The sequence below is a fragment of the Corvus moneduloides genome, chromosome 8 (genome assembly GCF_009650955.1).
Source record: "Corvus moneduloides isolate bCorMon1 chromosome 8, bCorMon1.pri, whole genome shotgun sequence".
NCBI classification, from domain to species: Eukaryota; Metazoa; Chordata; class Aves; order Passeriformes; family Corvidae; genus Corvus; species Corvus moneduloides.
In genome coordinates, this window is record NC_045483.1 from 17,351,955 (window position 1) to 17,375,139 (window position 23,185).

At 40.8% G+C, this 23,185-nt stretch overlaps 1 protein-coding gene across 7 annotated transcripts; it reads right to left on the bottom strand.

Annotated features, from left to right (window-relative positions):
• Positions 1 to 226: 226 nt before the first annotated feature.
• Positions 227 to 21,905, bottom strand: STAMBPL1 (STAM binding protein like 1). Of its 7 annotated transcripts, XM_032116045.1 has the most exons (12): positions 14,669 to 21,204; positions 13,631 to 13,744; positions 10,636 to 10,830; positions 9,501 to 9,718; positions 8,032 to 8,107; positions 6,503 to 6,598; positions 5,524 to 5,878; positions 4,835 to 4,959; positions 3,804 to 3,941; positions 3,067 to 3,179; positions 1,449 to 1,548; positions 227 to 534 (listed from the first exon to the last, which is right to left on the bottom strand). In XM_032116045.1, the coding sequence occupies exons 3-12, from the start codon at positions 10,717 to 10,719 to the stop codon at positions 478 to 480; spliced, it is 1,362 nt and encodes a 453-aa protein (XP_031971936.1). In that variant the 5' UTR covers positions 10,720 to 10,830; positions 13,631 to 13,744; positions 14,669 to 21,204; the 3' UTR covers positions 227 to 477. The 7 variants fall into 7 exon arrangements, with proteins under 7 accessions (XP_031971936.1, XP_031971940.1, XP_031971935.1 ...); XM_032116049.1 differs by lacking the exons at positions 13,631 to 13,744; positions 14,669 to 21,204 and adding an exon at positions 21,657 to 21,905 and having other exon boundaries at positions 4,877 to 4,959; XM_032116044.1 differs by lacking the exons at positions 13,631 to 13,744; positions 14,669 to 21,204 and adding an exon at positions 21,657 to 21,905.
• Positions 21,906 to 23,185: the final 1,280 nt, after the last annotated feature.

The following is a 23,185-nucleotide window of genomic DNA, read 5'->3' on the forward strand; positions in this document are numbered from 1 at the left end:
GCTGAAACTTGAGGTCTAGAACTTGGACTGGAGAAAAGGATGAAAAAAATCACTCAAACTGATGGATTTGCCTCTACTACATAGAACTTAAATTTACTGAAGCTGTAAGAGATGTATGTAGCTGGAAGTCACAAAAAGCCAACCACTGTTAAAAATGTCTAATTCTCAGGAGGAAATTAATGCCAACAAGTGACAAAAGAAATATTACTTATTTCAACACAGTTACTGTAGTTTGAAGTTCCTTTTATTGTTGTGTTTTATAGGTGAGATTTTTTTACAGATTATGGGGTAATGCCACTGAACTCCATCTTGACAGAGCAACAAAATAACTCCAAAACAGGCTAGAGCAATAAATATCAAACCATTCAATCTAAAATGTATAAATATAAAAGTAATTTCTGAAAATGTAGGAAAAAACAGGAATCCATTTTTCTGTTTTGGCCTTTTGCAGAGTAACATCGATATGGTCCATCCGTATCACCTCAGATCCAGCACAATTATCTTTATGTCTTTCCCAACCACATGGGTACATGGCTGCAGAAGAAGTCAACCCGTTACTCTCAGAAATCAGTTTCAGTAAAATAGTCAGTAACTTCATCCATGAACTAAGTGTGTAAAAGACTACTGAAAAGAGCCTACCTGGAACAAAAAACCTTAACTTTTTTCAGAGCTGGACTACCGTCTCATCATCCCTACACTCGATGATGAAAGAACAGAACAAAACAAAGAACTCTGACCTCTCCTTCTTTTGAGGACTGACATTCAGAGAGCTGACAACACAATAATTTCCAATGTCTCTCAGCATTACTTCTTGGTATTGAATCATTTTATTTTAAGCTATATGAGATGCTGCTGTATTTGAAGTGAACCCCACTGAAAAAACCCAAACCTTAATTATTCAAAGGTAAAGACTCTTATTTCTCATGAGAAATAGCACTGTGTAGCCATACATACACCATTATGTGATTAAAACATCAAAAGATACGATGGTTACAGAGAAATTCTTAGAGAAGCCAGGGCAAAATTATGGGCAATGAAGGAAATAGGGCTTAACCTACTTATAGCTGCACTTTTTAGCAGCTGGGATGTTCTGTCAGGACACTACAATTGGGGAGATGAACTGATACATTGCTTAAAAACTGAAGAGCTCAGGAGTAACTCCCATTTGAAAACGCGTCTTTTGCTCCTTCTGAAAGCAGGTAGAAGTGATGACTGATGGTAACTACCTCTGGTTAACCACCATTTGAATGGCAGCTTGTAACACTCGCCTCAAGGCTGCTAATGACTGCTTAAGTAGTCTCCTGCTGTCTGCCTTGGTCAGTGAACTAAGAGTAATGAATTAGTAAAACGGGGAATATTATTAAGAAATCTAATCTCAAGTTTCTGTTTGCAGCAGAACCACGGTCAAGAGTTTGAATAGTAAAAACTGTGTTGAATTATATACTTACATTAAATAACCTAGGGTCCTTTGTATGTGGATGAAATCCCTTCTTTTTACAAGCAGAAACTTCTAGCATGCCAGCATTTGTAAGTCTGAAGATGCCAGTGCTGAAAAGCAAAACATGAAACTCCTGTTACACACTGCTCTCATGATACACGTCCAAGGCTTCACATACAAAAGCTTAAAAGAAGGACAACAGAAAGGTGCTTGGTGACTTTCAAAACACAGCAGCCCAGGATGAGTTGGATTTTTAAAGCTATTTTAAATCAAGGGGAGTTGTATTCCTGTAAGGGAAGAGGTGATGGGGGAAGGGGAGAAGAAGGATCACAGTACTGGTACTGCTCCCATTAGGCAGGTTAGGCCACTGAGGGATAAGGCTGGTTCACACAGGAACAAATGCAAGCCAGAAGCTTACGTGTTCAGGATTGCATTTCGCCCAAGGCAACTTAAAAGAAAGCAGCCTTTAAAACAGCTGTGGGAGTGACTGGTAGGAGTACATCCTCCCCACTCTTGGGTAATCACATAACACAAAGTATTCGAAAATGCACTGCTGCAACACTTTAGGTATTGAATAAAACGTGACAAAGCCATCCTTCTGTGAAGAAGATTGATGCCTATTCACTGCAGGACAGCATCTGACAACATAAATGTAACAGGTTAGAGTTGGTTACAGGGTATCAGCATCAACTGTGAGCGAAGTTTGTAACAGCAGACGTTTGTAGAGGTGTACAGGCATGCTCATGGTTAGAAAGCCTAGTGCTTGTGCCCTTGCCACTCAATCTCCATTCATAGCTCTGCTACCAGTGTGGTCCATTTAGGAAGTTAGGCAACCAGGACAGGATTCATAGAAGTCAACTACAGAGGCAGAAGGTCAGAAAGAAAGGCTGAAGAAACTCACAGTTTAAGCAATGGAGTTAGCCCTGACAGTCTGAAATGCCAGGCACACTAAAGGAAGGAAAGAACCTCTGAAGACTGTCTGGGGTGCAGAACCAGACTGCCCTGCTCTGGCAGAATCACCTTGAGCAGGTTGCCAGGACCATGTCCAATCAGGTTTTGTGTGTCTCCAAGGGTGTAGACTTTATGACCTCTCTGGGAAACCTGTCCCATTACAAATCTTCACGTTAATATTTACACTGTTCCAGTTTTTTCAAGATACATAGTTTGTAGTTTATGAAATACAAAAATAGATCCTTATTATCAAAAAAAGTGATTTTACCCCTCTGCTTTGCAAAGTGCAGTTTTTATCTAATTCTAGAGAAATATGTTTAACCTCCCTCCACATCATTGAGCAGACAGAGTGAAGATAGATCTGTGGTAGGGCATTGGCAATGAGTACTGCAGAAGAATAGATCCTGTAATTATTACTCTGTCGAGCAGAATATTTAAAAAAAACAAAACAAAAAAACCCTGGATCTGTGAAGGGAGGAGGAGAGAAAAGCCAGAAACAATACTGTGCATAGAGACTGACTGAAATGCAAGCCTAGGCAACTTATAGAAAACAAAGTCACAACACAATGTTCATGCCCTTCATCTGAGTTGACATGTATCCTTTGCATTTGATCAAATTTTATGACAAGAAGCAGGGGAAAATACCTAAATATTACTTTAAAAAAATCAGAACTCACTCATTATGCTTTGGTGAACAAACAATTGCAATGGCCTCTGGCAACATTAGCTGATAAGAACAATGAGTATGAAGATCAACACTGGATAAGAATGCAGTTTGTGTTGGATGTGTCTACAAAAAGAAAGGGAAAACTCAACATCATGAAATATTTCTTACAGATCAAGGTCAACATACATTCAAGAAGGAAAAACAATTTGTTGCAAGTGAAAGCATCAGTATTTCCCCAGGTTGGTTTCTTAATTTCTTCTTAACCCAGATTCTGTATTGTTAGGGAGGCTTTTCAGGATGAGATTCATGGAGGCACATTCACAATCAGATATACAAGCAATTTTCTGGTCAAGGAGGGGAAAAGTTAGAATGAAGAAGCACGAGACAAATGGAAATGATGTAGCTATCCAAAATTCCTAAGAGTGAAATTAATATAAAGTTTAAACAACACAGTAGTCCCCTCCCCGACTTTTGAATATGGCATTAGAGAGTAATAAAATACCCTTAAATCAACATAAACAAAAGTTGCACCAGCAAAAGCAGGCCCATTGTGCCAACAGGATGCCTCAATTGCATTAAGGAGTTCTCTGTGGGGAACATGCGTGCTTATTTACATCACTACAATTTGAATTAAGTAAACAAATAATTTGTATTACTCCAGCTGTTTCTTTAGTTTATTCCTTTTTGTTTTTCCACATGGTACGTAGAGCCAATATAGGAAAGCCAGAATCTATGAGTCATACATACATGGATCCAACCCAAAGTGAGGAGATCATACTGATCCTGAATACCAAATAATTCTTCCACGTTCTCCATGTCACAGTAGTCTGGTCCCGCAGTTTGCTTTGGCACTATTACGTGTGTAATAGTAAATTCATTATGTGTCTGCAAAACAAACACTGACTTAGGGTGGAACAGACTAACTAAGGAATAAATGCCAAATCAAAATCTGAAAGATGTCAGCCTATCAGCTAAAACAAAACAGTACAGCTCCACTGATTCCAGCTCCACTGATGCCAGTGCAGCTCTACCAACATACTGCACCTAAAAATATGCCTCAGCAATTTATCATGAAAACATTCAGGGTAGCATCAGTCACAACACAAGATTGTTGTATTGAAATGTTCTTAGAGATCAGTGTGAAAAGATTGTCCTTTAAAATAATTAAAAACATGAAAGAGCTTTGAGAAAACTATAATGATTTTCTGTGAAACTTGGAACAAGACTATTACTGCTGTTCTTTCTCTTCATGCAATTCAAATGCACTTGGGATCATCTTTAAAATTCTTTGTGTGTCAGCATCAGCCATGACATCTTTCCCTGCTCTCAAAGGACATTAAGTGTTATCTAGGTCAAAGGAAAAAAGTAGAAAATCAGATGTTCTACAGCTTGATGGGGGGGATTTTCTTCTTCTGTTTTGCTCTGCCATCATTAATTTGATGACTCCAGTGGATTCTAGCTGTCTTTATATTTCATTGTCCTGTAGCTAAACCTCACTCACCTTAGATGAATGCCAGAGAAAGTACTCGAAAAAGCCTGTATTGTACAGCATGCTGAAAAACTTGCTAGGCTTTATAACAACAGCAGTGTACTTTGAGCAGATGTTTCCCCAATAAAGCAAGCCCACAATGCTGAAGTGACCACTCAGGTCATAATATGAAGTTCATTATATGGAAGATCAACCATTTATATCTGTTTCTCTGAAATCAATACATCACAGGATAATACAGCACTATCAAATATGTCTTCCCCATACAAATGTGAGGGTTAAACTGTACCAGTTTTCCACAGAGAATTCCACACGTCTCTATTCCTCTTACTGTATTTGCCTCTGCCAGCAGCAGAAATTTGTGACAGAGATCCCTGGGCAAAATGACACCTCTGAGTGCTTCGGCCAATTGAGCTAACCAAAAATAAAAAAAAAAAAGAAAAAAGAGAGAGAAAGAGAGATAAAAAAGGCATTTACTGCTAACACAATGAAGATCCCTAAAATAAGGAAATATACACAGTATATTACACTATATTACTAAAGGTGAAATAATTATACTTACCACATCATTGACTTCTAATGAGAATAAATCTACAGCACAAGCACTTCATCTCAATAGAAGTCACCAGCCCACAAGATAAGCTCACTAGCCTGTCCCTGAGGTGACAGTGAGCTGGTACCATCTCCCAGGCCAGGGCTTTCCAGGGGGAACCGCTGCAGGTTCTGTTCTGTTCCCTTGAAGCCCAGACTTCATTTCACAGGAGCACTAAATCTCAATCTCTGTATCCATCCATTGGTACTCAACCAGAAAATGTGAAACTGTGCAACTCTCCCTCTTAAAATGCAGAAACCATAAGGAACTGCTGAGCTTGCACAAACCTGTTCATGGTTACTTCAGTATGGACATCCTCACAGTGAATAAAGACATATGCAGGTAGATAAAATAAAATAGGGGAAAAAAGAAGTGTCTGCACTTACTCTGAACAGCACTTAGAGTGGCTGCTGGCTTTAAGACCCGGTCTACTGGTGGCGAATGCCCAGCACAGCCAGATGTGCCGCTCCTCTCTTTTTTCTCCAGCAGCGCCGCAGATAAGGAACTGCTCTCTGGTACAGAAATACAAGATAGCATACTTCCATCTATCTGCTCAGACATAACCACACTCTCTTTGATTTTCTGATCTCGAGCTAGTTCTTGCTTCTTAAGTTGATCCTCAAAGAACTGAAATTGTTCTGATTCGAGCTGCTGCTGCCGCATATGTGCGATTCGTTTCTTCTCTGCCTCTATTAGCTTTTGGTGCTCTAATTTCTTCAGAAATTCAGTTTTACATTTGTTCTGAAACATACACAACATAGTGACATTCTCAGAACACCAAAAATGCTATGAAAAATGGAAGGAAAAGAACAATCTAACAGTTCAATAAAACCATAAAATCCTGTCATTAAAAATGAAGTCTTTTGGAACATGGTTACTGAACCATAAAATACAACTATATCCCCAAAAGTAGGATGGAAAGCATAGTATTTATGGAGGGAACAAAAAAGATGTTTCTCAGATGCTTTTTCCAAGACAAGTTTTTAAGCTATAGTTCCTGTTTTCAGTGACGTCAATCTCAACTCAAACTGGAGCACATTTGGAGCCAAGGAACCTTTTCCACTTATTGACATAAGTATCAATCTCATTGTCATTGTAAGGCAGAATCAGAGCATACCAAAAACCTATTTGGATCTTTATAGACTGTTATCAAGTAAATATGGCAGCACATGTATTTCCTAGCGCACACTGGCTTTGCTTATTTTAAAATGACCAACTGATTCTAAAGAAGAAATGAAAAGTCATTCCTAAGCAGCTCAGGAAATTATTAGGGTCTTGTAAAACTGGCATTTTACTGCTTAATTTTTAAGTTTTATATGACAGAAAAATATTCATGCCAACATTTAATAATCATATAAAACTTACTTTGTGTTGCATGTATTCTTGATATTCTAAGTTATACTTTTTTAAAAGATCTCTTTTCAGTTCATCTGTCCGTGGAAATGCAACCTCCTTCAATTTCTTTGAGGTGGGATGGGGGAAAAAGATAGGTAAGTTTACTTTTCACTTTTTAAAAGAGCCACCTGGAAAACAAACTCAGCTGTAACACAGATTTTTAAAAAATACAAAACAGAAAAAAACCCTGTTCTTCTCACAGGAAAAAAAAAAGCAAAAGAGGAAATATACGCTAAATCATCAGTTTATGAAATTTCTATAGTACCTTGGTTTCACTAAAGATATATTGATCTATATTAGTGAAAGGTGTGACATGGCTACTTCTTATCTCAGGGAAAGATTAGTCCTTTTACTAGCAGTCTTATCTCCGTTTTGTTTAACAGGTGGGTGATGACCCACGTTTTTGTTGTAGGTGTAATTTGTAAAAAAACGGTAAGGCAAACTTAGAGAGTTTCAGGTAGGATCATTGCATTTTTCTCTGGAACTTCCCAGCCAGAAATATGTCTGAATATGCCCATTTCCAAGTGGGAAAAGAAAAAGTTTCTTTGAAGAGATAGCTCTACCTGTACCTTTCTGTTGCAGACCTGGCAAAACAACATTACTTGTAAAACAAAACCACCACCCAAAGTTTTCTACTAATGTGAGGGCCACTACGAAATAATTCGGAGGTTGTATGCAAGGGAGGGAAAGAGACCACGTGTTTAATTGTACTGAGTGCCATAGGAGGAAGCAATGTTAGATGCTCTTTGTCAATAGGGATGTTTTCCTACATTGTGGACCACAGCTGGAACTTTGGCATGAAGTGGTTTGGTTTTGAGTTAAACATTCAGTTTAACAGTAGAGAAAGCAAGAAAATATGGGAGCATGGAGCAAGAGACACCCATGGTCCTACTAGCAACTCTCGCTGGGCAATTCCAGATGTGTTAAGTTCAGTATAAGGCTACATTTAAAATTTACTTAAAATTTACTTTCTAGAGGGGAAAAAAACAAAAGTAAAACTGTTTTGTATAGAAGTGGAGGGAAAAAATCTGGTAAAAACTAAGTAAATACATATTTGGTAATAAAGAAAGAAAAAATATACTTCACTTATTTAGCAGAGTAAGAAAATACTGCACAGACACCAGTAATGCCACACATTTCTCCTTCTGTTTGCAGTAGTCAGTTTGGACCATTACCCATTCACATAAGTGGGACCAGAATCAAACTAAGTACTGTTAACATAGTGTATTTTTAATATCTAAACTTTCAGATATAGATGTACCTGAGCTTCCAACAATGTACCAACTAACCCAGAGACCATTCTCATTCACTTTTTAGATTGATAATTTAATTTCCAAAATAAAACATGAATGAGTAGTGGAGAAAGGTATCAAAAATTCAAGCTGCGACGGCTGCTATGGGTGCTCTGGGGAAAAAGAAGCTATGGCCTATGTGTGCTGGGAAAAACAAAGAGAATCTGTGCAAAATATTTTTTAAAGACCAGGAAACCATAACCCTACCTTAATAATATCTTGTTTTTCTGGTACTGCACATTGGTGATAGTCTCGGTGACTGGGCAGCTTTTCTACAAACAGCCTAGAAAATGAAACACGCATGTGTTTGCCTTAGAAGTTAGAGGAATATCCATAATAGCTTTCATGTTGGCAGAAAAATCAGTTTCACATAACTGTTAAACACTGAATTCCAGATGACTTGGACCAGGGTTTTACACACAGTTTAAACTGACACATTATGGTATGGACCTGTATGGGACACACAGAATAAGGACAGGAGACTATTTTCTACATCTGATATATTTTGATTTTCATTAGTAGTGGGTTAGGTTAAAGAAAAGGACTAATTAGCAGCCAGCATCTAAAAATATCCCTTGAAAACACCCTCCACTCTGGTCAGTGTTAATAAATCCTATTTCTACTCTCTTTATCTGTCCTTAGCTAAAATGCTGACTCTTAAATGGAAGACAAGAATGCAACACTGACTATCATTAAAGCAGGTATTTTTACCAGACCAAGCTGCACAGCTATCTGCAGTATTATTAACCTACCCAACAGATAAATTATGGCAACAAACATCTGCAAAGAGTTTGGAATACACAGCTGCTACCATTCTTTCAGCAATTTGCACAATATTCACCTCCAGACCTTTCTTCTTATAGAGATAGATACATTTAAAATCAAGTGGGCTAAGAAAGGTTTGGTCAAGTTTTCAGAGTATGAGGAAAATAAGGAGGGAGGAAAGATGTCTTCTATTATAAAATTTTTAAAATATGCACATTAAAAAACCCTTTCAGAAGGCACAGAACAAACCAATCAATCCTACAGCAAAACTAGCTAGGTTAAAAGTTTAAGTCTGTCACTGATATATTTTTCAGCTGTCTATTTTGAGAGCTGTAATGAAAGCTGGCCAGATTTGTTCTTTCGTGGTGGGGAGAATAATCATACAATGAACATACATTGTAGATTATGCATTTATTCCTGTAAGAAACAATAAATTATACTTAATCCTTTTGGGGGGAAAAAAGTCAAAAGGAAGCAAAAAGACATTTTTCTTATGCTTTTTAAGTGCTGTGCAATACTACCATCTTTAAGACCAGCAGTTGCTCATAAGGCATAACTACTAAGGGCTCAGAAATCTTATTAAAACATTACTTTTTAAGTCAAAACCTCTATTTAACTAACATGCTGAGGGCAACAGTGCTCATGGTATGGCCTGGCAGAGTAAACTCAAAGCTCTGTATGTGAGGTTAATTCATGCCTGGCAGTTAACACAGGGATAGGACAACCATATGAAAAGGTGAGAGGAAGCTTTAACAAAGCCCATGCTTAGTGCAAAAGATCTCCAGAGAACAAAGCTGTTCTGCAAGAGCACACTAAACAAGTTTCTCCTTATCTAAAGGAGTTCTCTCTGCAGCTCTCCATTTCAGTTTACTCAGAATTAGAAGCTGTAATGATGACAACTGGTTCCTTACGTTATGAACTTATTATAAAACACAAAAGCGTTCTCCAGGTTTCCCTCCTCCATATACACCGAGGCCATTCGCTCCATCTCCACTCCCGATCTGAAGTAACGCCGGGGAGTGATGTCCTCATTGATTGTGATATTGCTGCCAAGCTTGCTTAAGGCACGTACTCTCTCCTCTGGGGTCACAGAGATGTCTGTGTGGTCAGGAATAGCTACGAGCTTTTTCTGAAAAAGAAGAGTCTGATTAGCAAAGAGAATATTCTGTTTCACTTCCAGTAAGTGGTGTCAGTCAAGAAGCTCAAGGGAAATCTTCAGCTACTTTTTCTCAAAATAGGCACTGTTTCCCTCACCTCTAGCCACAGTTGAAACATTCTAACATGTTTCTCAATTGCAAGTAAATTGTGATCAAAAAGAAAAAGGGATCTCATCCCCCCCCCTCCCCCCAAAACAAGAACAACAAAAAGATAAAATAAGGGAAATTGCTGTAGGGAAAAAGAAAAAAAATTAAGTTAATCACTGTAGAAATTACAAAGGCAATATAAAGTGTGTCCTCTTTAGAAGCCTCCACAGATGAATTCTACAAGGTTCTGTCTTAAGTTACTGAAATAATTTGACGGATGTTCTGAATACTCAGATTCCTACTAAGTGATGTATAGCATTTGAATGCTAGGAATACTTCAGGTAACAAAGAGCAGTAAGTACCTCTGGTCAGTCAACAGCTCATTTCAAATAATTTCATTTCCAGTTTTAAATGAGGCAGTTAAAGACTAAGAAGTTAGAACTAATTACTGAAGAAGAACCATAGCTCCTTATTAGGGTCATTACCTTTCTGCTAACTAATAAATAAATAAATGGCTACTGCAAGCTTTTTCCTCTTACTGTGACAAAATTTTTTACTCTTTCTATTCAAAATACTCATTTCAACTGCTTAAAAACTTGATTGCTGAGACCCCATAAATCACACTTATAGAAATACAATAAATTCCAACAAAACCATCAGGCAGAACATGGGAGGAACGTGGCAGCATGCAGCAAGAGACCCACGGAGCTGAGAGCCACCACTACTAAACAGCTCTCTTGAACTGTTTCTGAATTGAAAGAGAAGTTGCTCAGCCACTGAAGCACTTCTTTGTAATACATACCAATGAGCTGACAGTGAATGGTTGCTCCATGTTGTTGTCTGCCTGCAAACCAAGGAGATTGCTCTTTTCCTCCAAAGTCTCCATCTGACTGAAAAGGGCAGTATCAATCCGGAGCTCAATATTTGCCACCAGATGTCTCAGGGTTTAATAGCCCAAGGGAAACTGGGATATAGAGACGTCGATTGTGGTCGTGTGCTGGAAAAAATAAGTCACTCAGATTAGAAATACATTCAAATGTTATGTAAATTTGCATGCCAGCACACACACATAACTTTGGTGGCACAGTACTTACATATTTAATAATAATTTAAAATTTACCAAGCATCTAGAATTTGAATTGGGAATGCAAAAGGGCTCACAGTGCAGTTGTGCTGACCTGTACTAATTTCAGTGGATTTGAACACAATAAATTATTTTTACAATTTTTACAGCAACTTAAAAAACTCCTAACTTTCAAGCATTAAGTGAAAAACTCAGAAGTTTGAGGACTAATTGCAGAATCCGTGCTTCCTTGAGCATATGCTTTGACAAACATATTTATAAACAGTATGAATCTGGTATCTTTATTTCCTGCTAAGCCTATAACTAAAAATAAAACTTTACACACAAATTTGTATCACTAATATAAAGCAGAAAAAAATACTTCAAACACCATGTGTTCTATCTGCATAGCTTGCTGACTTCAAAACTCAAAATACAATGAACTCTGATGAGTCAACTGATAAAAATTCCTCCTTGCACAGCTTTGAACAAGTAAAGAAAAAATGTGGATATTGTGGTCATCAAAAAAAAAACCCAAAGAGAAACTAAACCTAAACCAGAAAACCCAACTCTGAGAAAGGAATGAAATACTTAAATTACACAGGAAATGTGAAAATTAAGTTTCTAATGTGTTTTTTCACTTCTGTGCACTCAATTTAAACAGATTTGATCCTGCATGTCGAAGGCATTTTATATGTTGCAATAAATATGCTTATGCTCTTATAAAAGCATAGAGTGGGTTCAGCAAAGATGTTTTCTCCACACACCTCTCTCTAGAGGCCAGAAGACTCTGGATTAAAGAAAACAACCCTGATGTGTTTTTAGCTGGCTGTATTTCTCAAGTATTGATTTTTGTGTTTGCATCTTCCTCATTTTTCTTCCAAAAAGCAACAGTATCTATTAGATCAGTTCTTAATTTTAATCATTAATGCAATTCAATTTCAAGACCTGCTTTTTGCAAATTAAGGTATTCAAACCGCTTGCCCAATTTGTAACCAAAAAAATGAGCATGGCTTATACAGCTGAGAAAGTAAGCTCAATTGTGGTTGCCGTGCTAATAAAACCAGTTCTCAAAACAAGTTAATTTATGTACTTGGAGCTCTGGTATAAATGATCAGCTTGGCAGGAGCTCCTATTCGTTGCCTATTCACAAACTGTAGAAAGGCCCCATGGGACAACGATAATGAAATATTTTTGCTTTAGCCTACTCCAAGAAACATTCTGCTTTAGGGCTAGATCCACCTGAAACCCTTCTTCTGCTGAGGCACTGTAGGCGTGGAAGACTGTGAAAGGAGAGAGCTAAAAGCTTGGCCAATGCAGAGCTTGTGTCAGACTTCTGCCCATGCAGCCCAGATTCTAAGCAGAAATAAAATCTTCTATGAGAGATTCTGCATTCATGTTCTTTGTGGAACTCAGAAACAAAAAACAAAAACCAAACCTACCAAAAAAAAAAAAAAAAAAAAAAAAGGAGCTAAAAAGCATATATTTTACAAATATTTATCCATTCACTTATCCATCACTTATGAATTTTTTATTTTATTTCCTCTAGAAGCATCTGGGACATCTAAAATACTTGAATGGAAGAATGGATCTGGTCTAATGTATGCATCCAAGCATAACAAACTGCTAAATGTTCTACTCACTCAATGTATATTAAAAAAATGGTTTGAAAGTAAAGGTGCAGAAGAGTATTTCTCTTCAATTCCTTATTTCATTTAGCAGCTTCTGGCAAGAAAGCCTTTCTGTAGCAGCGTCTCATTCTGCTTCTCAAGGCTTTCTCCCTTAACAGACCTTCTGGAAAGCCTAGAGAGGAAATGGACATTTAGGACAATGCTCTTGAGATGCTTCTCACTGAAGGCATGGAATATGGATCAAATGCTTCTTTCAACTGCCACCACTCCTTAGAGATCTTTCAATCCAGCTGGTAAGCAAGTGCAAAAAAGTTAGTGCAGCAAGTGGCAAACCAAGAGCCACTAATTAGTGGTTTGGTTTGTTTTTTTGGGGCTAGTACTCCCAAAGAGATCTTTGTTAAAGAAGCCTATGGTATTCCCCAGTCAAAATCTCTTTGGAAGTGGCACAGGAATACATCATGGAACCCTTTACTTGCAAATATTTCCCAACTCGACTGGCTCTAAGAATATTAAAATTATAAACATAAGTTAATTCTTTGAACTTAGAACCTAAAGAAGCATTAGTAACAATAATTTTTAAAAGTGCGATACCAGGTATTTTAAACAGGAGACATCTGGTAATAGCAGAAACTCACACTTCCTCAAAATTGTGTCAGAGCCTGGAAAGGATGAAGAAGCTCTACAGAGAACATAAGACATGTCACAGTGCAAGAGCTTAGCAGAAGAATGCCTGCAAATAAAAGAAGAAACTGACTTTTTAAATTTAGCTTCAGGAACACACTAAAAACGAGAAACTGTAAATAAAGAAGAAATACTAAGATGAAATTGTATCCCTTTTACAAAAATGTCATGTAAGATTCAAATATATTTGCTATTACAGGTGGCAGTGTAACTTAAGAAAAAAGAAATCCTATAAAGGACTGACTTATGGGCTGACTTATGGCTGCACTCCAATACATTGTCCTTAACACGTGGACACATCATTATGAATGACTAAAATGCAGAGAGTAAAGCTTTACTGAAAACACCACCAGAGGCAGGTCTGCCAGCTGCCCGGAATGCCTCTGTGCATAATGTTCTTCATGGCACAGCTTCACACTCACCTTCAGCTGCTCCAAGGGCACAACACGGCCAAGGGGCTCCCCTCACCCTCACCCTCACCCTCCTTCTTTGTACTCTCACTTTGTTGGCTCCACTGGCTTCAAGGCAAGTTGTAGCTAATCCAAATTAAAATTAAAAGGGCTTTTAAAATTAAATACTTCCTTCTCAAAATTAAAATGCAAAGGAGCAGGCAGAACCATGAAGCCAGCAAAGCAGACAGATTTGTCCCTTTCTGAGGCAGTGCTGTCCTAGATTGATATGAGCTGGCTTTGAAAAGGCACCCTAAGAGCTTGTATAGTGCCTACAAAAATTGCCCAGTTCTGACAAGTGACTTTGTTTTCTGGAAATAAACTTATATTTCACCTTACAAGAGTAAGGATAAATTCAAATACCAAATCTTTCTGTATAGCTGAAACTAATTATACTCAAATATACAAAATAGTTGTGCTAATACACTCCAACCTCAACCACAGGGGATAAATACCAATACCAGCTTGGAGCTGTCTTAATCTAATAGACTATAAAGTGCTCTAAATTCTAAGAGTAAAGATGCATTTTTCTACATTACTATTTCAGGCATTCCGGTTAACTTAGATGGACTTAGAAGAAATTCCAGGACATTTAGTATTCAAATCAAGTTTTTTTCCTAGTTATGAGTTTTTTGATAGTCATTACCAGAATATAATAATCTAACATCTACTCAACAGTTAAGAAACTTTTCTTGATTTCATTGGGAATAGCACTTCTTACCAAATCCCGTTTCCTCCTCAAAAAGCATTTGTTTTCCTATATGTTCCATCTTATTATGCTATGTATTGATCCTTGAAAAATCCAGATTTACTAAATCAAAGCCCTTCAGCCAGAGGAAACAGAGCAAACTGAGAAAATCAGCATTTTAAATGGCATTGAAAGTCATTCATTCTGTTCAGGTTAACAAGCATCCTACCAAGTACGAGGGAAATGAAAAGCAGAGAGAGCAATTTAAAGTGAAAGTTTATGCCAAGAGTAGTACATGAAGACAGAAAAAGCATATCAAGTACCTCAGGAGCAGGCTCATAAGACAGAGGTGGTGTGAGAAGATCTGGGGAACGCATGCACAAACAAACCCTTCTGAGAGCTGTAATATCACAATTCACCACAAATTCTCCAACACCCTCACAGTTTGCTGCATGCTGGCGTTTCAAACCATTGCCGGGCTGGCTGGATGTGGACAAATGAGGCAGCTCGTGTGCTCAGGGCCCGGCAGGCGCTGCTGGCTTTCCCCGTTGCAGCGGTGTGGTGAGATAGGGAGCGGTGTGGTGAGATAGGGAGCGGTGTGGTGAGATAGGGAGCGGTGGCTCGCACGGCTGCGCAGCGGGGCTGCAGCGGCTCCGGTGCAGCACGGGCTGTTGGGGCTCCGCAGCTGGTGATTGCAATGCCTCCAGCGCAGCCAGGACACAGCCCGGGCACAGGGAGGGGTCTCCATGCCTTGCTGGGACAGACCCTGCAATGCCTGCCCAGGCTGGCAGGTCCTTCCCCGGCATAGCCTGACTCTGGGAGATGGCTGTCCCAGCCAAGCCAGGGAAGCCAGGTGGGAGCATGCTCTGCCCAAGGATGTGCACAGGGACTGTGGCACCCCAGCCGGAGCGGTGCTGCTCCAGCTCTCCGGAGAGGACACAGACACACAGAGGAGCTCAGGGTGTCAGGAGCTCCCAGAAACTGACTGCAGAGCGCGAGGATTGAATTTCAACTCCTTATCATCATCTGGAGGCTGCTTTTCCCTCTTCGGTTCTTCAGAAGAGGTTTTAAAATGTTGAATGAGCTTTTAGATTTTTAAACGAGTAACTGAGTAACTTCAATAAATATTAGTTGAATATATAGTTTTCACTTTGTAACATTAGTTACTTTGAAACATTAGTTTCCTCTTTGTAACACATTTTTAAATTCCAAGGGAATTAATCATAACACTGACTTCACTGCTGTGAGCAACATTTATCAATATTTTGACTATTGGTCTTACTAAAAAAAGCTTCATTAAAGAGATCACTGGCAAAATTTTCCAAAGCACTTTCTTCATTCAAAGGTTAAGAATAATTTATGCAATAATTTAGTCTCTGCACAGTTTTAATAGTGGATTATTTCAGAAACACTCATCCTTTTGTTTGATATTTTCGTGGAATGTAAAGCCTAGATGAGTTTCCCACCAAAATCATTCACTTCAGCCCATTGGGATCAGAATTCTTACAGTATATCTAGAAATATTTGCTAATACAGAAGCTAAAATGTGGCATAGTTCTACTTTTTGCAAACTGCTCTTGAGAGAACTGTTCTGCAACCATGCCATGGCAAGAAAAAGCTTGCTTTAATATTGCTATGAGAAGTTAACACAGTCATGCTTCACGTTACTATATTAGGAAGTGTGATGATTACAGAATCCTAAAATAAAGATGCATCTCAAACCATAAGGAGGTCAGTCCTCATTAAAATAGCCAAATTAGCAAGTGCAACACCTTTCAATTACTCGTAATGGAAATAAGTTGTCTCAGCAAACTTTAAATAGGGCACACCAGCAACTGCCAGATGAAGGTAAAGGACCATTTCATGCCAGTAAGTCACCCATGCAGCAAATACTTAAAATTCTGTACTTGGAAGTGGACATTCAAGTGGCCTTGGTGAAAAACAGGTTAGAAATACAAGCAACTATCTCATTCAGCTCTTTTTGAAATGCCAGGCCATGTATTGGCACAGCACATAGTCATTTATACACACACACTTGGGTTTGATATATAAATATGCTAAACACCAGCCTAAATAGCAAACTGCCTTCTGTTGGTTCTCTCCAAAACCAAACAGCTTGTTCATCTGTCAACATGCTTTTTGTAACAAGCACTCATCATCACAGCAAGTGATTCAGCTGGTATAGTAAGTAGTGTCTTCTGGAAAGAAAAACAACAAAGCACTGAATGTCATGGCAAGATAATTCCCTTGTGCAGAGGAAATACCCAATCAACAAAACCCAACAGAATGGCCTTTCAATGAAAGGAAGCACTGCGAGGAGCCAGTTCATGAAAACCCTGTGCCTTTCAATGGAGAAGTTGCTCTTTACAGTGGGAGCTACTAAGCTCAGCTCCAGAAAAGCCCATCTTAGTAGCAGTTCATGATTTGACACTGCTCCTTAGCTCCATGGCTCCATTTAAACACCAGTGCCAAGACCTCCTCCCAAGCTCCACTAACTCCCAGAAGCAGCTACTGAGATATACAATCATGTCTCCTAGAAGTGGGTCAAGAACATTTCCTTTTTATCCCTGGTGAAGGACCAGTGCCTCCCATGTCCCAGCACTCTGCCCAGAGGCTTCTCTGCAAACGGTGTCAGTGATGTATAGACAGCAGCACCTTCACCTGCTTGGGTGCTGAGAGGGAGAAACCATGTGCAGGGAAGATCCTCCATGCACAGATCTGCCAAACCCAAGCCTTGCTTATATGCTTAAGCCACTCAGTGCTGTATCTTACATCACAAAATTGAGCTTTATTTTCATCTAAAAAAAAGAGTGGGTGACACAAGAGTCTGTTTTCCCACGGCTAAAACAAAGTTTGAATAATTATCTAAAGACTGTTATAGTTGTTCTGCAAATATTTGGACTGCTGCAATTAGTCAGCATAGTTACTTATATAGCACTGACTACCTGTTTTCTAGGAACAGCATTCCTGTTGGCACAGATACAAACATTACTGCATCAAGAAGCTACACTAATAAAATTAGATTGCTACTGGATCTGCTAAGACTCTGATAAACCACTACAATATACAGATAATGTCCAACATGGCACGTGCAAGAACCTGACTTTTACTCCTTACAGAGTATGTGAATGCAGAACTACAGGCTTCTCTCTCCTATTGCTTCAAAGCACAAAGGAGACCTCTGACTGTCAACTGTTTTCTCATTATTTTTTATGCAGGCTGTTTTGAAATCAACATCTACTATGGTTGTGCCACTATAACATAACCCTATGCATTTGAGCCGTACACATAGATGGTGGCTCGCTACCAGATTTATTAATATGCTCTGTCTACAAAAATATTAGTGACTCTTAAGAGGATGTCCTGAAAAATGGACTGGAAATATTACACATTCAAATGCTCATTCGTGAACTGACAGTTCTTTTTTGTGGTTCTTTCTCTTGTGGTTTCTTGTGTAAAAACAAAACACAATCCCTCCTCCCCCCTCCTTTCTTTAGTGACACCATTCAGTTTCAGCAAAAAAACATTTTTAACATAATGGATAAATATCACCCACGGTAGAATGTCTTGGATTACAAGCAAAAGCCTTCTTAGGCAGTCAGTGAAATAAACTTATGCAACACAGAACAGTATCTTTCCAGTGACCCACTAAAAGCATATTCTAGACATGGTGTAAAAAACACTGCCGTTTCCTTCCTTTGGGAAATCCACAACAATCCCCCAACAAATTTGCACCAGGGCACAGTAACACAGAAGAGGACAGAAACACAAGGAAGAGCTGTTGGTACACAATTTGTTCTGTGATGATTCAACTGAAACACTGAAAAAAAAGGAGATACTTGCAATCCATAACATTATTGATAAAACTAACTTCCACCATGAAGACGAGAAGCTGTGTTGCTAAGGGAAACAAATGAAAGGCTCAAATCAGCACAGAGGCCTGCAACTTCATGGACTTCCAAGAAACAAAGCAAGCATGATTCCTTGCAAAGCCTTTCTATCCATATCCCTATTTCCCTCAGGGGCAAGGTCCCACTAGGCTAGAGGGGTTAAGAATCTTCTGGTTCTTCCTATAAAATGCAAAGATCTTTTCTGGCAAAATATATCCTACATAATTTTAGAACATTTTCAGACTCCACAGCATCTAATACGAACATTTGTTAACTGAGTGAGTAACTGGCTGCTACAATCAATTTCTGTTTCTATCTGATGACAAATTCTTATGCTGTCTTACTTTCTATGTCTCAAAGTAGAGGGGACAAAATAAAGGAAAATCAAATTTACTTGACATTTCTAACATACAAATTCACAGTTTATCTGAAGTCTATTAAATTGCCTATAAAGGATGAAGCTTGTCTTTTGGCCTCAAACCTAGAAAAAGTAATTTGAGGCACTAGTTCAAAAGATTCTGACTGTTTTGTACAAAAATGGTTAGGTAAGCAAAGGTCAGGTACGAAATCGATAGTGAGATTACCTACAGGATGAAGTGTGATCAATCAGTACAAGTAACTACCATTCAATCTGTCATGTTTCTGTAGTACAATGCTTATATTAAAATAATAACATTAATTGATTTCATAGGGAAATCTTTGACCTCCTCCCTGATTCTATATGATTCAGGATTAGCGTTCTATGAGAAAAAAAAAACCAAGCAGGAGAAACAACAGGAATGTCTGGCTCTACGAGAAGAGCTCTGTGTGCTTTAGACTGCTTGTTGTACTTGGATAGTTACAATGTTGAATTTCTCTTATGTAAGTTTCTAAGATTGACAGTGGTAAGCACATGTTTTATAGCAGCACTGGCTGTAACACAGTCAGCTCACAGGGCTGCTTGGCAGTCAGCTGAATTATCCAGAATATCAAAGCTGAGCATGACGATTTCTGGTTAACATTTTGTACCCTTGCAGGCCAACAGTCTATTCATCCCAGTGAAGCTGTGCACAGACTACCTTTGAGCCATTCAAATTATTTGCTTTTCCCCCTCAGGATGAGTCCATTGATCTTTGCAGCCTATAAAAGCTCCTTTTTGTGTCAACACAGTGCAGTAGATATCTCTGAAGGCTTTTTGACAGTGGTTAAGAGATGCTAAAAGAGGAAGATGCTTCCTACATTGATTATGTAGAGAGCCCACAGCTTCCATAACGCAGTTCCATATGTTGTGTGCTGAGCTGTGACTCATCTAGAGCTGCCAGTAGGAAGTGGTAGGCAGCGGGTTGTGTCTGAGGAGCTGACTGACTCACAGCATTACCAAGAGGCATCATCAGCTGGGCAGGATCAAAAAGGCTGGATTTTTATAATAGGAATTTCTTTGCAACAACAATACTAAGCCTTTGCACACGGATTGTTCAGGAGCTGCACAAGCAAGATAATTTTCTTTTATGGACTGCTATGTCTATTTATAATGGAAAGCATGACCAGAAAATGTTTCCTGGCATGACAATCTAAATGTTCTAACTTTATTAAAACTGTATAGAAAATCTTCCTTTACATGGCCACAAATAATTTTCAGAACACAAACTGGAAGTGATGCAGAAATAAAATTTCAGGAGTCTGATAAAACCAGAAGAAACATTATTCATACATGTCCAGCAAACAGTGCTTAGTTTTATACAGTATTTGTTCAGTGTCTTCATGCACAAGGCACCTTGCCATTCCCTCAGCAGCTGAAGATTGCACAACACCTCTCACCTTGAGCTGTACTCTTCCCGATCTTGGTGATTAACTTCCAGGAAAAGCCTTAAGGCCTAACCTCGAGCATGTTTTGTGCACGTAAAGAAAACCACATGAGAAATGCCTTCACAGTGTCTGCACAGCAGTATCAAATAATACAAATGACTGCTGGACTGATCAAGAAAATGACCCCTATTTTTAACATAATGCAACAAAATACCCCCCCTGCACTTTGAGCCATTTAAAGTACTGTAACACATACACCCACACCAAGGCCCCCAACCATGAAATTTGTACCTACAGAATTATACAGAATTTGTAGAATTTGTATACAGAGGAGGAATGCCTCCTGCATTCCTACAGTATCCTGTGATCTATGAAAATCCAGACTTGTCAACACTGCCCTTTGTTTTAGTTATCCAAACATTTAGCACTTAGACATGCAATATACCAGCTGTAATGCATTTAGTACATCAGAAAACTCATCTGTTTCAGAGTATACTGCCTGAGCAGCACCCACAACAACAAACCTGGACTCCATTCCTCTGGGGATATTTAATGAAGTTCTGGGTCCAAATCCTATTTTCTAGGACTTGGTTGTCTAAGGCAATTCATCAATATACACTAATTACAGTTTTGGATAGTAATCCACTTTAGCCTGCAATGAGGAGAAACCCTACTTCTGTGAAAACAGAGCTTTCTCAAAGTTGGTCTTCACCTGGGGAGTGAACCCCCTGGGAAGTACAGTCTATCCAAGATCTCATAATCTCACAACTTCACATTCTCAGTAGAAGGTGGGGGTTTTCCCGCCCATGACTTCTCAGAGCATTCAGAACCATGTGCATATTAAATAAAAATAATTCCAGACCAAGAGGAATTCCCCCAGAAGAGACTTTTTGGCACCCTTCTGAAACACGGCAGCATATGCAAGAGTGAATTACATTCCTCAGTGCACTTCAGAAGGACACCTGAGATCCGACAGAGGTCAAAAGGAGGCAGGTACAAAACCAAGTATATGAGCAGAAAAAGCCCATCAGAAAGTTACAGATGCTCAGTGAACACAATTTCTACTGTTTTAGATTCTTTCACTTTCTGTTCCGATGATCATCTTTCACACGTATATGGAAATCATTTAAAACCAGAATATTGTTATCAGATTGATTTGTCTCTGGCACACGGTAATATTCCGGACTCCCCACCACACTGTCACCACCTCTTTGCGTGGACGCAGCGGAGTCAGCAGGTTCGGCCGGCCAGGCTCGCCGCCCGCACGGCCCCGAGCCCCCGGTGCCACCGCGCTGCCCCCGCTGCTGCCCCGCTGCTCCCCCGCAGCGCCAGCCGCTCCCCGTCCGCGCCGCGCTCCCGCCCGGAGTTCCGCCCTGCCCGGAGGAGGGCTGTTTCCGAGAGGCCTCCGCGGGTCACCGCACCTGACACCCGGGGCGGGGACGGGACGCTGGCCGGGCCGGGGAGCGGATGGAGCTGGTACCGGCCCCGGCTCCGCGGGTGCCGGCCCCGGAAGGGGTACCAGCCCCTCCTCGCTCTGCCCGCAGGGGCCGCTGGCGCAGAGCAGCGGGATGGAGGCGGGAGGCAGCGCCTCGCTGGCTCCGCGCCCCGCGCTCCCGGGAAGGGCGATGCTGCTTACCGGGTCTCGCATCAGTGCGAGCGGCGGCGCCGTGGCTGCCGTGGACAAAGCGCAGGGCGGGGGAGGCGGGAGCGCCGGGGCGGCCTGGGCCTTCCTCCCGCTTCTCTTTCTCTTCCTCCTCCTCGCGTCTCGCCTCGCCTCGCCCCACCGGGACGCGGAGCCCCGGGCGCCCTGCGTGGGAGCGGCCCCGGGCGGGCAGGTGCCTGCGGGGACCGAGAGCCCTGCGCCGCCGCAGCCGGGCCGTGTCACGGTGCGGGGCGAAGGGAGGAGCCTGCGCCGCGCCGGGCGAGCGGCGTGCCCGCGTCCCGCTCTGCGCTGCGGGGTCCGGCCGCCGCCGCTGCGGCCCCGCGGCTGCCGGGGGGCGAGGGGGCAGCGACGGCCGGAGGTGCCGGGCGTGGGTGGCGGCGGGCGAGGGCAGAGGGTGCCGAGGGTGCAGCATGGTCCGTGCGCACCTGGAGTGTGTCCCCTCCGCATTTCCCACGGTCCCAGTGTCAGCCAGGCCATCATTAAGTCAGTCCTTATCTGCTTGGGTACCGGCGGGTATTCACACTTCACCTGGGCTCTCCTGAACTTTGGAAAGGGCTAACCGAGGGGAAACAAGGTTAGCACCGCTGTTGAGGAGGCCGTGAGACAAGAGGAAAAGGATGAAAGTTAACTTGAAAGTGTGGTGGTCAACGTGCGGCTGTGGTACCTGGGAAGAGGCACGCTGGACATGAGAGACTTCCTCCTCTAAGGCAGAGGAGGTAGCCTGGTTTTCTGAGGAGGCAGGGCAGTGCTCTGGGCTGGCCTAGATCTCTACTGGGAATGTTCAGCCAATGCAGCAGTTACTCACACTGTGATAAGTTTGGATGACCTTCTTGTCTTTCTGCTGAACTTGCTCAGCAGGTATTGATCATATTGATGTCTTTCTTGGGGCCCAAACCTGGACATGGAAGTCTAGACATGGTCTAAGATACTTGTATTTAGCTCATCCTACACCCCCAAACACAGTAATGTAATTTCCATTCCTTCCTTTCATTGTGTGTGAGGCTGTTCGGGCTGCTTGGCATCCCAGCCTTGAAGTACCACTCTTGGTGCCGGTAGCTGTGGAGTGAGACAGCAGTCTTGATCCTGGCTTTAAGAACACGAGGCACTGGTTTGGCCAAGCAACAAAAATCCAGTATGCTCAAACACTTACCTTGTTATCTTGGATTTGGCTGAGAGAGTTATGAAATCGAGGCTCCAGTCTGTGCCATGGAGGGCTTTCAGTGGAACTGTTGAGCTAATCCTATCCTGAAGCAGACACGGAAGCTACACTTTCAGTGCTGCAAGGATTTTGTCTAGGTGGCTAACAGTTTTCCAAGGGGAAGTGTAAAGTGGGTATTCCTGTTGTCCAGACCCTGACCGTTCCAGGACTGCATTTCTGATGGATGCCAATAAGAAAATAAAGTTTGGTTGCAGGAAACTTTGTTAAATGGAGAGTCTATCAGATGGGTATTTGGAAATAGTCTTCTGTTAGAAAAACTGGCAATCATTTGTAGAACTCAATT